This window comes from Chanos chanos, chromosome 7 (genome assembly GCF_902362185.1).
Source record: "Chanos chanos chromosome 7, fChaCha1.1, whole genome shotgun sequence".
Lineage (NCBI taxonomy): Eukaryota > Metazoa > Chordata > Actinopteri > Gonorynchiformes > Chanidae > Chanos > Chanos chanos.
In genome coordinates this window covers 48,862,946-48,876,588 of record NC_044501.1, presented here as the reverse complement: position 1 = coordinate 48,876,588, position 13,643 = coordinate 48,862,946, and the positions used below count along the sequence as shown (strand labels likewise).

The following is a 13,643-nucleotide window of genomic DNA, read 5'->3' as shown; positions in this document are numbered from 1 at the left end:
CATTAGATCCCATTGTTTTCATTTATTCTCCATTCCATTTGCTCTAGCAAGTGTGGATTATATTAAGACTAAAGCGTGTCAGTATTCCAGAAACTGACCAGCGTTTGATGTGTGCGGTAGTGAATGCGAGTGATGTTAGGATACGGTAGTAACAGAGTAGGGACAGGCACTGACATACACATGAGATGCTGGAGGGTGCCGCCTGCTTGTGAGCTGCGTTTCTTTAAGAAGGGATTTGGCGAGTTCTAGTGAGAGGAGGGGAGCCTTAGAACTCTGTAAAGAGTTTGCCGCGAACTGATGTGGCACCCTATTGGTTAACGGCGGCTGTTGGTATGGTTTCCGTTTTCCTCATCATCACTTCCCCCCGGGCAGTACTGGAGTCTTTTGCCTTTTGCACACCTGTGGGATTTCCAGCACCATAACTGAACTGGAAAGATACAGTTTGGGCTTGTTGAGCGAGACGCACGGACATCACAGTGCACTCTGAAAACGCCAACCGCATTCCCCCCAGGTCTGGCCGTGTAGTGTCCCCCCCCCAAGCATCTCCCTAGTGAAACGCTCACACACACAGGCAGGCATACAGTACTTACACATTATATACAACATGTAGAGTGGCATTAGGTTAGGGGACTGGGCTTGGTAGGTTACTTCCCTAGACTGCGAGCATTGCTTCGATTGAATGACCACTAGTTGAGTGTCTGACATTCTTTCTCCTAACAGTAAACACTGGTTGTTTTGATGTGTGTGGTAATGAACGAGAGTGAACACTGGTTGTTTTGATGTGCGTAGTGATGAATGAGGGTGTACGCTGGTTGTTTTGACGTATGAATAGGCAGGCAGACATACGGTGCTGAGGAGTTTTCGGGGGTCTATGTTTCGTAAGAGGATGTTGCGGGTTTGGCGCAGCTGGGAAGGTGTCAGAGAGCAGCTGATGTTCTGAAACATCTCTTTCTGATTGGCTGAACTGAATTCCAAATAACGCTCCACAGAGACATCATCACAGAGGGTTGTTCTCAGGTCAGTTTGCTCTGAAAACGCTGATATCTGGAGAGAAAGAGAGAAAGAGAGAGAGAGAGAGAGAGAGAGAGAGAGAGAGAGAGAGAGAGAATGAAATCATTAAAATAGAATCATTAACATTAATGAATGTTGGGCCCAGTCCCTTAGACATGTTAGACATGTCTCTGTACACACACAGGGAATGTTTCAATATTCCCTAAAAAGACACTTTTCAGTTTTGTTGGTTCTTTAATGTTTTTAACATTGTGTCATGTCATTTTTATCTGTGCCAGTTATTTGGCCTGCTTTAAAACAGACTCACTTCCTTAAAAACAGAATGTTTACTGCAGGGCAGATGTTGGGGTCACCCACCTGACCAAGACGAAGATTAACATCTAAAACAGTCTGGGCTGTTTGACTTGGGACTGAGAGATTATTTATCATATATGCCGTGAACGTCTCATCAGCCTGCAGAAGGCTCCTCAGGGAAACAGACTGACCTACCAGAGAGAGAGAGAGAGAGAGAGAGAGAGAGAGGATAAAGAAAGACAAACTAAAGAATACAGAAACAGCTCTGACATGGCTTGTGAGATAAAGTACTCATGGCTTACATTACAGAGCAGCTATAAAATATCTTTATGCTCAGAGTTAAAAACCCAAAGACTTATTACAAACATAAATACTAATTACAAACACTCATTACAAAGCCATTTCTATTTCCTTATGTTTTTTAGAGTGTAGTATAATATAGCTGAACTGTTCATTGTGTCAGAGAAGTAAAGGAAATGCTTGATTAATAGAGGACATCGTAAGGCTTTCACAGACAATATGCGTTGATTCATTTCAATCAGTGCGGCTTAAGCATATTTACTGCACTGTAAGGAGGCTCATTTAACATATTATATATATTATATATTTAACATATTACATTTAAGCTCCTTTTTAAAAACCACTATAGTGTTAGGACGTGGTTTGAATTGTTTTCAGGTTTAATTGTGTTGCTGTGAGTTTGGAGGTCTGGGGGACCGCGGTCAATGAAGTCAGACTGGGGGAACCACGGTCAGTGAAGTCAGACTGAGGGAAGCAGTCAGTGAAGTCAGACTGGGGGACCGCGGTCAGTGAAGTCAGACTGGGGGACCGCGGTCAGTGAAGTCAGACTGGGGAAAGCAGTCAGTGAAGTCAGACTGGGGGACCGCGGTCAGTGAAGTCAGACTGGGGGACCGCGGTCAATGAAGTCAGACTGGGGGACCACGGTCAGTGAAGTCAGACTGGGGACCGTGGTCAGTGAAGTCAGACTGGGGGACCGCGGTCAATGAAGTCAGACTGGGGGAAGCGGTCAGTGAAGTCAGACTGGTGAACCACGGTCAGTGAAGTCAGACTGGTGAACCACGGTCAGTGAAGTCAGACTGGGGGACCGCGGTCAGTGAAGTCAGACTGGGGGAACCACGGTCAGTGATGTCAGACTGGGGGACCGCGGTCAGTGAAGTCAGGCTGGGGGACCGCGGTCAGTGAAGTCAGACTGGGGGACCGCGGTCAGTGAAGTCAGACTGGGGAAAGCGGTCAGTGAGGTCAGACTGGGGGACCGCGGTCAGAGAAGTCAGACTGGGGACCGCGGCCAATGAAGTCAGACTGGGGGAAGCGGTCAGTGAAGTCAGACTGGGGAAAGCGGTCAGTGAAGTCAGACTGGGGGACCGCGGTAGGTAAAGTCAGACTGGGGAAAGCAGTCAGTGAAGTCAGACTGGGGGACCGCGGTCAGTGAAGTCAGACTGGGGGACCGCGGTCAGTGAAGTCAGACTGGGGACCGTGGTCAGTGAAGTCAGACTGGGGGACCGCGGTCAATGAAGTCAGACTGGGGGAAGCGGTCAGTGAAGTCAGACTGGGGGAAGCGGTCAGTGAAGTCAGACGTGAACCACGGTCAGTGAAGTCAGACTGGGGGACCACGGTCAGTGAAGTCAGACTGGGGGACCGCGGTCAGTGAAGTCAGACTGGGGGACCGCGGTCAGTGAAGTCAGACTGGGGGACCGCGGTCAGTGAAGTCAGACTGGGGACCGCGGTCAGTGAAGTCAGACTGGGGGACCACGGTCAGTGAAGTCAGACTGGGGACCGCGGTCAGTGAAGTCAGGCTGGGGGACCGCGGTCAATGAAGTCAGACTGGGGGAAGCGGTCAGTGAAGTCAGACTGGGGAAAGCAGTCAGTGAAGTCAGACGTGAACCACGGTCAGTGAAGTCAGACTGGGGGACCACGGTCAGTGAAGTCAGACTGGGGACCGCGGTCAGTGAAGTCAGACTGGGGGACCACGGTCAGTGAAGTCAGACTGGGGACCGCGGTCAGTGAAGTCAGACTGGGGGACCGCGGGAGGTAAAGTCAGACTGGGGGACCACGGTCAGTGAAGTCAGACTGGGGGACCGCGGTAGGTAAAGTCAGACTGAGGAAAGCAGTCAGTGAAGTCAGACTGGGGGAAGCAGTCAGTGAAGTCAGACTGGGGGACCGCGGTCAGTGAAGTCAGACTGGGGGACCGCGGTCAGTGAAGTCAGACTGGGGACCGTGGTCAGTGAAGTCAGACTGGGGGACCGCGGTCAATGAAGTCAGACTGGGGGAAGCGGTCAGTGAAGTCAGACTGGGGGAAGCGGTCAGTGAAGTCAGACTGGTGAACCACGGTCAGTGAAGTCAGACTGGGGGACCACGGTCAGTGAAGTCAGACTGGGGGACCGCGGTCAGAGAAGTCAGACTGGGGGACCGCGGTCAGTGAAGTCAGACTGGGGGACCGCGGTCAGTGAAGTCAGACTGGGGGAACCACGGTCAGTGATGTCAGACTGGGGGACCGCGGTCAGTGAAGTCAGGCTGGGGGACCGCGGTCAGTGAAGTCAGACTGGGGGACCGTGGTCAGTGAAGTCAGACTGGGGAAAGCGGTCAGTGAGGTCAGACTCGGGGACCGCGGTCAGAGAAGTCAGACTGGGGGACCGCGGTCAATGAAGTCAGACTGGGGGAAGCGGTCAGTGAAGTCAGACTGGGGAAAGCGGTCAGTGAAGTCAGACTGGGGGACCGCGGTAGGTAAAGTCAGACTGGGGAAAGCAGTCAGTGAAGTCAGACTGGGGGACCGCGGTCAGTGAAGTCAGACTGGGGACCGCGGTCAGTGAAGTCAGACTGGGGGACCGCGGTCAGTGAAGTCAGACTGGGGACCGTGGTCAGTGAAGTCAGACTGGGGGACCGCGGTCAATGAAGTCAGACTGGGGGAAGCGGTCAGTGAAGTCAGACTGGGGGAAGCGGTCAGTGAAGTCAGACTGGGGGACCACGGTCAGTGAAGTCAGACTGGGGGACCACGGTCAGTGAAGTCAGACTGGGGGACCGCGGTCAGAGAAGTCAGACTGGGGGACCACGGTCAGTGAAGTCAGACTGGGGGACCGCGGTCAGAGAAGTCAGACTGGGGGACCGCGGTCAGTGAAGTCAGACTGGGGGACCGCGGTCAGTGAAGTCAGACTGGGGGACCGCGGTCAGTGAAGTCAGGCTGGGGAAAGCGGTCAGTGAAGTCAGACTGGGGAAAGCGGTCAGTGAAGTCAGACTGGGGGACCGCGGTCAATGAAGTCAGACTGGGGGAAGCAGTCAGTGAAGTCAGACTGGGGGACCGCGGTCAGTGAAGTCAGACTGAGGGAAGCGGTCAGTGAAGTCAGACTGGGGGACCGCGGTCAGTGAAGTCAGACTGGGGAAAGCAGTCAGTGAAGTCAGACTGGGGGACCGCGGTCAGTGAAGTCAGACTGGGGGACCGCGGTCAGTGATGTCAGACTGGGGGACCGTGGTCAGTGAAGTCAGACTGGGGAAAGCGGTCAGTGAAGTCAGACTGGGGAGAAATGTGGGAGGGGCTTTGTTCCCCAGCTCTGTGTTAAACAAGCATTAATCTGTTTAAACGTCCATTTCACTGTAATGAAACACTGAAACTCTACCTCTGACCGTCTCCACATACCTCAGAGATGAACATTATAGTCAATTAGGCATTGAGAGGCCTGAGCAGCCCCAGTTGGCTGGAACTAACACACACACACGCACACACACACACAGACGCACACACACACACACACACATGCACATACAGAACGCAGCATCAGGTCTGACAAACACTATGTTCATCAAGAACAGTGAAGAATAATCTCCTGAATCTTCCCCACTGAATTTCACTAACAGTGTTGATGAGTTTAATTGGCTGGGCCTGAAGCGCTGTCTGCCTGGTGTAGCAGTGATGACTATTGTAATCTGTTGTTGTGACTAAAAAGATTTAAGATTTAGAGATTTTTAATTCTTCTTTTTCTTTCATCTTCAACACAATGACAGCAGAGCCAGTGAGACGTGTGGAGTGAGCATGGACAGCCCAGTCCCTGAACCCTGAGACACTGGAGTACTGTCCAGTCCCTGAACCCTGAGACACTGGAGTACTGTCCAGTCCCTGAACCCTGAGACACTGGAGTACTGCCCAGTCCCTGAACCCTGAGACACTGGAGTACTGCCCAGTCCCTGAACCCTGAGACACTGGAGTGCCTTTATAAGATCACACTGGTCATTCTGATCACTCATCATTCTCTATGGCACCAGCACAGTCACCCTGTGCCAGACAGTGTTAGATCCTCTCCTCTCCTCTCCTCTCCTCTCCTCTCCTCTCCTCTCCTCTCCTCTCCTCTCCCCTCCCCTCTCTTGTCCTCTTCTCAAACAATGCAGCTGATTAATTATGAGCTGGCTTAGATGCTCTGATGGATTTAATCTTGTATATTACAAGCACACGACCTCGAAATGCAAATATTCCCAGAGTGCTTGTCGTGTCTTCAGATATTGCTGAGGCCTTTCTGCCCGTGTGTAGATTAGCTCTCATCAGAAAACCTGAATTTCATCAAACTGAATGAGCTTCATGTACAGCTCACGCGGGCAGTCTGTCACTCCAGACAGTGAAGGACATTATGAATGATATAGCACGCTTTGAAACCCAGACATCCCAAATCATAAATTATTACACATATTACTCCTGATATTTCTCCTTTACAACACTGTTACTGTGAAGATGGGCCATGACACCCCAGGGAATCAGGAACATTTAATATAGACCATTCATGTAAGTACACACACACACACACACACACACACACCTGCTACACAGACACTCATATAAGTACACACACATACACACACACACCTCACTGCACACACACTCATATAAGCACACACACACAAGCCACTTACTACACACACTCATAGGAGCACACACACACACACACACACACACACACACACGCACACACACACACGCACACACACACTCATATGAAACTCAATGCCTCAGACTGTTTTAGAAACTCCATTATTTTCTGTCCTCAATGTAAATATGATTCAACAGTTCAACATTAAATTCAATATCAGAATATTTCATATGGATGTCAGAAAATGGGGGGGTTCTGATTTAAGAAGTCAGTATACTGGATGTCTAACTCCTTTATTCTACAGTTGTCTGTTTACAGTTTTCCTCTTTCTCTTTTCACTTAAAACTGGTTCCTTTAGCACAAAAACCCATACCCTTACCTCATACCCAAGAACACACTAACATTCCCCATAAACGTAAACACTATTCACCTGTTTCCACAAATGTTTCAACATTCAAAACAGTTTCTGCAAAACCTTACACAAAAGTGGCCAAATAAACCATTCATTGCCCTGTATCTTCATTCAGCAAACACACGCTCTGAGTATAATTAACTCAAGTCATCACAACCTGAACTCAAAGAGCACACCTTTCTCCAGGTGCAAACACTAAACCTCAAAAGGGTTAACACCCCAATCAGGATTGCAGGGTTTTTGACTTCTGTAGAGAATCTTTGAGCTGTATGCCAGGGCCGACCCACATCAGTACATCTTCACTGATGAGGCAGGGTTCAGCCTAACAAAAAGCCGCAAAAGGGGGGTGCGACATCATTGGTCACCGTGTCATCATACAAGTTCCTGGCCAGAGGGGAGGCAACATCACCCTATGTGCCACAATCATGCCGCCCACTACCGCCATGTCAAAGTGGGTCCATACAACACAGCACAACCCCTTCAGTTTCTACATCAGCCGCACAATAACATTCTTCAATAGTAAGGGGAGCCAGGGCGACCAGAGCAAGCCCAACATGTTGTCGTTTGGGATGACGTGAGTTTCCATCAGGCTGCTCTGGTTCACGCCTGGGTCAATGACAACCCCAGGTCTGCCGTTCTTTTTTTGCCAGCATATTCCCCATTTCTGAATTCGATTGGGGAATTTTTCTCAGCATGACGGTGGGGGGTGTATGACCGCAACCCCTATGTACAGCAAAACCTCCTGGAGGCAAAGGTGGACGCCTGTGGTCAGGTGTCTGTGGCGTCTATCCAGGGTTTTCTAAGGCACACAAGGACATTTTCCCCACGCTGCCTGGCAAGAGAAACCATAATGTGTGATGCTGATGAGATATTATGGCATGACCCAGACCTGAGACAAGATGATGAGAACGCTGATACTGATGCTGATGCTGAGTAACCTGTACATTTTACTGCATTTGGAAATAAAGCTTTCGGAAAATTGGGTATTTTACTGTGCATGGACTCTTCCTTACATCTTTTGTCAGTGTGACATTTCAGAGGTCAGGTTTTTGACCCAAACAGCATGTACTGTAGTGTTCTCTTATCCACTGATGTAAGAGGTAGTTATTACAGTACTGTTTTGAATTTCCTCTCAGGGTGTTCCTGAAAGGGTTATCTGGATAGTCAGAACTGTGATTTTATAAAGTTCGCAAATTATCTCCCTGAAAACCTATTCTAAACATTTTGGTAGCAGTGTAGTCATGTAGTGTGTGTTTTTGACAGCTTGTGTGTTTTGTCTGAGGGTAAAATTTGCATTGGGGCCAGAAGTTAGATGTTTGTACTGTTGGGATGAAAAACTAGCATTATGATATGGTTCGCACACTATAACTGGGCCTATGAACTAAACAGCCCAAACCATGACGCCATTTACCAAAAACCAGACCCATTTTCCAAAACTATAAACACTCTTCCCCTGTTCTCACACATGATTCAGATGTGTTGAACTCTTTGTGAAAAACTCTACACACAAATCCCTTCATATATTACTGGCTGCACCATGTGCTCATTTAGAAATCACTGGCATTCAACATCATTGACTCAGGTCATCACAGCTTGAACCCAATTAACACACAGGTAGAAACACTAAGCGTCAAAACTGTTAGCACACCAATCAGAACCTCAGGATAGAGAGATAGATAAAAGGTCATGGGTCATTTCACTTGTTTTGGAACAATGGAGCCACAAAGACCTGAAGGTGGAGGAAGAGGAAGAGGAAGGGCAAGGAGACAAACAGTTTCTAGAGAAATTCGTGCAACTCTAGTTGACCATGCCCTTGTCCACGTGATGTCAATGAGGAAAGATTTGCTTGTAGTGGATAAAGTGAGTGCGGTTTAGGGCAGTGTAGACCAGTTTAGATCCGTGTAGACCAGTTTAGGCCCGTGTAGACCAGTTTAGATCAGTGTAGACCATGTTGTAAATGCATTGTTGATGAGGAAACTGCTGTAATTCTGTAGTTGTTCATTTTTTTTCACTTTACCACTTTCAGGACTGGCTTTCTGCAGCAGTGAGGCCCATTGGTTGATATTTGTGGTGAGTAGCTTCGCGTTGGCGAGGAAAGACCCCTCAGCCAGGATGGACTGAGCCTCCAGGAGGATTCCCGTCATTCTGAGGGATCAGAGAATACAGGATTAGTCATTACACACGCACGCACACACACACGCAAATTACGCAAGGGCACCACCCAGCATTGTCAGATGTACGATAATTATCGTATTTCAAAAAGTCGTTCGTCTCGCTGAATACGTGTTTTCCGTAAATTACACATTTACGACTATTTGAACTCTTCTTTATGACCCACATAGAATAATCTTCCTCAAAATACGATAATTGTAAGCCTCTATTATGATACTATAACATTTCCCATTTGGCAATACTGGCCCTGCCTCCCCCTCCATGTCGAAGCAGGTGTCAGTGTTTACAAAACAGGTGTCAATATTTACAAAACAGGTGTCAGTGTTTACAAAATCAATGAGAGGATGAAGCAGAACTATCCTTCCGGTTATGAAAAGAGAAAAATAAAAATAACACCATGAGAGTGAATCTCTAAGTTTCCTCTCCAAGTTTGAAGTCAGCAAATAACTGTAATGTTAAATCGATGTATTAGCTTGTAGTGCATCTCTCTCTGGTCTGTCGGTTTTGCTAATCTAGCTGGGCAGTGCATCTCTCTCTGGTCTGTCTGTCTTGCTAATCTAGCTGGGCAGTGCATCTCTCTCTGGTCTGTCTGTCTTGCTAATCTAGCTGGGCAGTGCATCTCTCTCTGGTCTGTCTGTCTGTTTTGCTAATCTAGCTGGGCAGTGCATCTCTCTCTGGTCTGTCTGTCTGTTTTGCTAATCTAGCTGGGCAGTGCATCTCTCTCTAGTCTGTCTGTTTTGCTAATCTAGCTGGGCAGTGCATCTCTCTCTGGTCTGTCTGTCTTGATAATCTAGCTGGGCAGTGCATCTCTCTCTAGTCTGTCTGTTTTGCTAATCTAGCTGGGCAGTGCATCTCTCTCTGGTCTGTCTGTCTTGCTACTCTAGTTGGGCAGTGCATCTCTCTCTGGTCTGTCTGTCTGTCTTGCTAATCTAGCTGGGCAGTGCATCTCTCTCTGGTCTGTCTGTTTTGCTAATCTAGCTGGGCAGTGCATCTCTCTCTAGTCTGTCTGTTTTGCTAATCTAGCTGGGCAGTGCATCTCTCTCTAGTCTGTCTGTCTTGCTAATCTAGCTGGGCAGTGCATCTCTCTCTGGTCTGTCTGTCTTGCTAATCTAGCTGGGCAGTGCATCTCTCTCTGGTCTGTCTGTTTTGCTAATCTAGCTGGGCAGTGCATCTCACTCTGGTCTGTCTGTTTTGCTAATCTAGCTGGGCAGTGCATCTCTCTCTGGTCTGTCTGTCTTGCTAATCTAGCTGGGCAGTGCATCTCTTGGTCTGTCTGTGTCTTGCTTGCTTGCCAGAGACTTCCAGGGCTGTGTTCTGTGACTTTGTGCCCAAATAAAGTGAGATTGAAATACAACTATTTATTACGTTTGATAAACACCAGTGGGCAACGGTGTATAAACTGCCACTCAGAAAAGATAACTGTGTCGCCTGTGAACAAGCCTTCATACTGTACACATGAACATGCCTTCATACTGTATATGTGAACATGCCTTCATACTGTACACGTGAATGTGCCTTCATACTATATACGTGAACATGAAATGAAACTCGTGCTTTCGCTTAGTGTCCCTGGATGTCAGGACCAGCTCTGTGTACATATACAAATACCTCATCAAAACATAAATCATTTATGAATCTGAAAAAAAGTATTTTTGTAACTAATAATTATCAAGTACATCGAGTCTCCCTGCTAGTACCAGTGGGTACAGGTCTGTGTCAGTGGGTACAGGACTGTGTCAGTGGGTACAGGTCTGTGTCAGTGGGTACAGGTGTGTGTCAGTGGGTACAGGTCTGTGTCAGTGGGTAGGAGTCTGTGTCAGTGGATAAAGAACTGTGTCAGTGGATAAAGAACTGTGTCAGTGGGTACAGGTCTGTGTCAGTGGATAAAGAACTGTGTCAGTGGGTACAGGTGTGTGTCAGTGGATACAGGTCTGTGTCAGTGGGTACAGGTGTGTGTCAGTGGATACAGGTCTGTGTCAGTGGGTACAGGTCTGTGTCAGTGGATACAGGTCTCTGTCAGTGGGTACAGGTGTGTGTCAGTGGGCTAACTGGGTGTGCTCACATTGAGGAGTTGAAGTTGTTGACCTGCCCTGGTGTCTCTCCAGGCGTGGGGTGGGCAACACATGGGTTATCGATATTACAGATCATACCCTGTAGCCATGGTAACAGGCCTGCCGAGGGCATGGCCTTATTGGGATAATGACCTGTGAGAGACAAATACAAAGATGAACAAATCCTGTTTCCACTTAATTTTTTATTTTAATAACATTTATTTCAGATTGTTTCATGTTATGCTACTAAAGCATTTGTCAGTTGAGTCAGTTAGTGAGTGAGAGAGAGAGAGAGAGAGAGAGAGAATGTGTGTGATTGAGTGATAGAGAAGGAGAAAGACAATGTGTGTGATTGAGAGAGAGAGAGAGAGAGAGAGAGAGACAGACAGACAGACAGAGAGAGAGAGAGAGACAGAGAGAGAGAGTGTGTATGTGTGTGATTGAGTGATAGAGAGAGAGAAAGAGACAGAAAGAGACAGAGAGAGACAGAGTGACAGAGACAGAGAGAGAGAGAGAGAGAGAGAGAGAGAGAGAGAGACAGAGACAGAGAGAGAGAGAGAGAGAGAGAGAGAGACAGAGACAGAGAGAGAGACAGAGAGAGAGTGTGTGTATGTGTGTTTCAGAGAGTAGATGAGTGGATATGAGTTCTTACACTGGTTTTTATAGACAGGAGGAGTTGTGGATCTCACCCCAACCAGGATAAAGAAGAGAAACAGAGGCCATATCACCTCAACCACCAACCTGACCTGCAAAACAGAACACACAGTAATAGTATCATCTGCCAGGGTTTTCAACTGCTCTACTTTTTCTCTTTAAACACCTAACACACCAATGTCTCGCTCTCTCTCTTTATTTGTGTGTGTGTGTGTGTGTGTGCGCGCACACACACACACACACATATATATATTACACATACACTGCCTGGCCAAAAAGAAGTCGCCATTTGGATTTGGAGCCTCTGGAGGCAGTGATATGATCTGGGGTTGGAGCCTCTGGAGGCAGTGTTATGATCTGGGGTTGACTCTGGGGTCAGTGTTATGATCTGGGGTTGGAGCCTCTGGAGGCAGTGATATGATCTGGGGTTGGAGCCTCTGGAGGCAGTGATATGATCTGGGGTTGGAGTCTCTGGAGGCAGTGATATGATCTGGGGTTGGAGCCTCTGGAGGCAGTGTTATGATCTGGGGTTGACTCTGGGGTCAGTGTTATGATCTGGGGTTGGAGCCTCTGGAGGCAGTGTTATGATCTGGGGTTGACTCTGGGGTCAGTGTTATGATCTGGGGTTGGAGTCTCTGGAGGCAGTGTTGTGATCTGGGGTTGGAGTCTCTGGAGGCAGTGTTATGATCTGGGATTGACTCTGGAGGCAGTGTTATGATCTGGGGTTGGAGTCTCTGGAGGCAGTGTTATGATCTGGGGTTGGAGTCTCTGGAGGCAGTGTTATGATCTGGGGTTGGAGTCTCTGGAGGCAGTGTTATGATCTGGGGTTGACTCTGGAAGCAGTGTTATGATCTGGGGTTGACTCTGGAGGCAGTGTTATGATCTGGGGTTGACTCTGGAAGCAGTGTTATGATCTGGGGTTGACTCTGGAGGCAGTGTTATGATCTGGGGTTGACTCTGGAAGCAGTGTTATGATCTGGGGTTGACTCTGGAAGCAGTGTTATGATCTGGGGTTGACTCTGGAGACAGTGTTATGATCTGGGGTTGACTCTGGAGGCAGTGTTATGATCTGGGGTTGACTCTGGAAGCAGTGTTATGATCTGGGGTTGGAGTCTCTGGAGGCGGTGTTATGATCTGGGGTTGACTCTGGAGGCAGTGTTATGATCTGGGGTTGACTCTGGAGGCAGTGTTATGATCTGGGGTTGACTCTGGAGGCAGTGTTATGATCTGGGGTTGGAGTCTCTGGAGGCAGTGTTGTGATCTGGGGTTGGAGCCTCTGGAGGCAGTGTTATGATCTGGGGTTGACTCTGGAGGCAGTGTTATGATCTGGGGTTGACTCTGGGGGCAGTGTTATGATCTGGGGTTGACTCTGGAGGCAGTGTTATGATCTGGAGGCAGTGTTATGATCTGGGGTTGACTCTGGAGGCAGTGTTATGATCTGGGGTTGACTCTGGAGGCAGTGTTATGATCTGGGGTTGACTCTGGAAGCAGTGTTATGATCTGGGGTTGACTCTGGAGGCAGTGTTATGATCTGGGGTTGACTCTGGAGGCAGTGTTATGATCTGGGGTTGACTCTGGGGTCAGTGTTATAATCTGGGGTTGGAGCCTCTGGGGTCAGTGTTATGATCTGGGGTTGCTTTAGTTGGTCATGTCTAGGCACAGTAATGTTATGTGGCAACAAAATGAAGTCAGCTGAGTACCTGAGTGTACTGAATGACCAGGTTATCCCATCAATGGATTTTTTTCTTCACTGATGGCACGGGCATATTCCAGAACAACAATGCCAATATTTATCGGACTCAAATTGTGAAAGATTTGTTCAGGGAGCATGAAGAATCATTTTCACACATGAATTGGCCACCACGGAGTCCTGACCTTAACCCCACTGAAAGTCCTCGGGATGTGCTGGACTTTACGGAGTGGTTCGACCCTCCTGTCGTCAACGAGATCTTGGCCAAAAGTTAACGCAACTTCGGATGGAAATAAATGTTCTGACATCGCATAAAGCTGTCAAAACAATGTAATATACGTAATTAAAGCCAAAGGTGTTCCAATGAAATATTAGAGTGCGTGACATCTTTTTGGCCAGGTAGTGTATCTACATATGTGTGTGTGTGTGTGTGTGTGTGAGTTTGAAAATAAAAATAAATAAAATAATGTAAGCCCAGTAAGGCAAAGTAA

At 48.1% G+C, this 13,643-nt stretch overlaps 1 protein-coding gene across 1 annotated transcript in view; it reads right to left on the bottom strand.

Moving 5' to 3' along the window:
* Positions 1 to 13,643, bottom strand: part of LOC115817135 (phospholipid-transporting ATPase ABCA1) — a 146,106-nt gene that overhangs the window by 110,816 nt on the left and 21,647 nt on the right. Inside the window, exons 3-7 of the mRNA XM_030780379.1 lie at positions 11,461 to 11,554; positions 10,820 to 10,961; positions 8,603 to 8,730; positions 1,369 to 1,496; positions 847 to 1,044 (exon numbers count right to left, since the gene is read on the bottom strand). Of these exons, the coding sequence (XP_030636239.1) occupies positions 847 to 1,044; positions 1,369 to 1,496; positions 8,603 to 8,730; positions 10,820 to 10,961; positions 11,461 to 11,554 (690 nt within the window). The remainder of the gene's footprint in view (positions 1 to 846; positions 1,045 to 1,368; positions 1,497 to 8,602; positions 8,731 to 10,819; positions 10,962 to 11,460; positions 11,555 to 13,643) is intronic.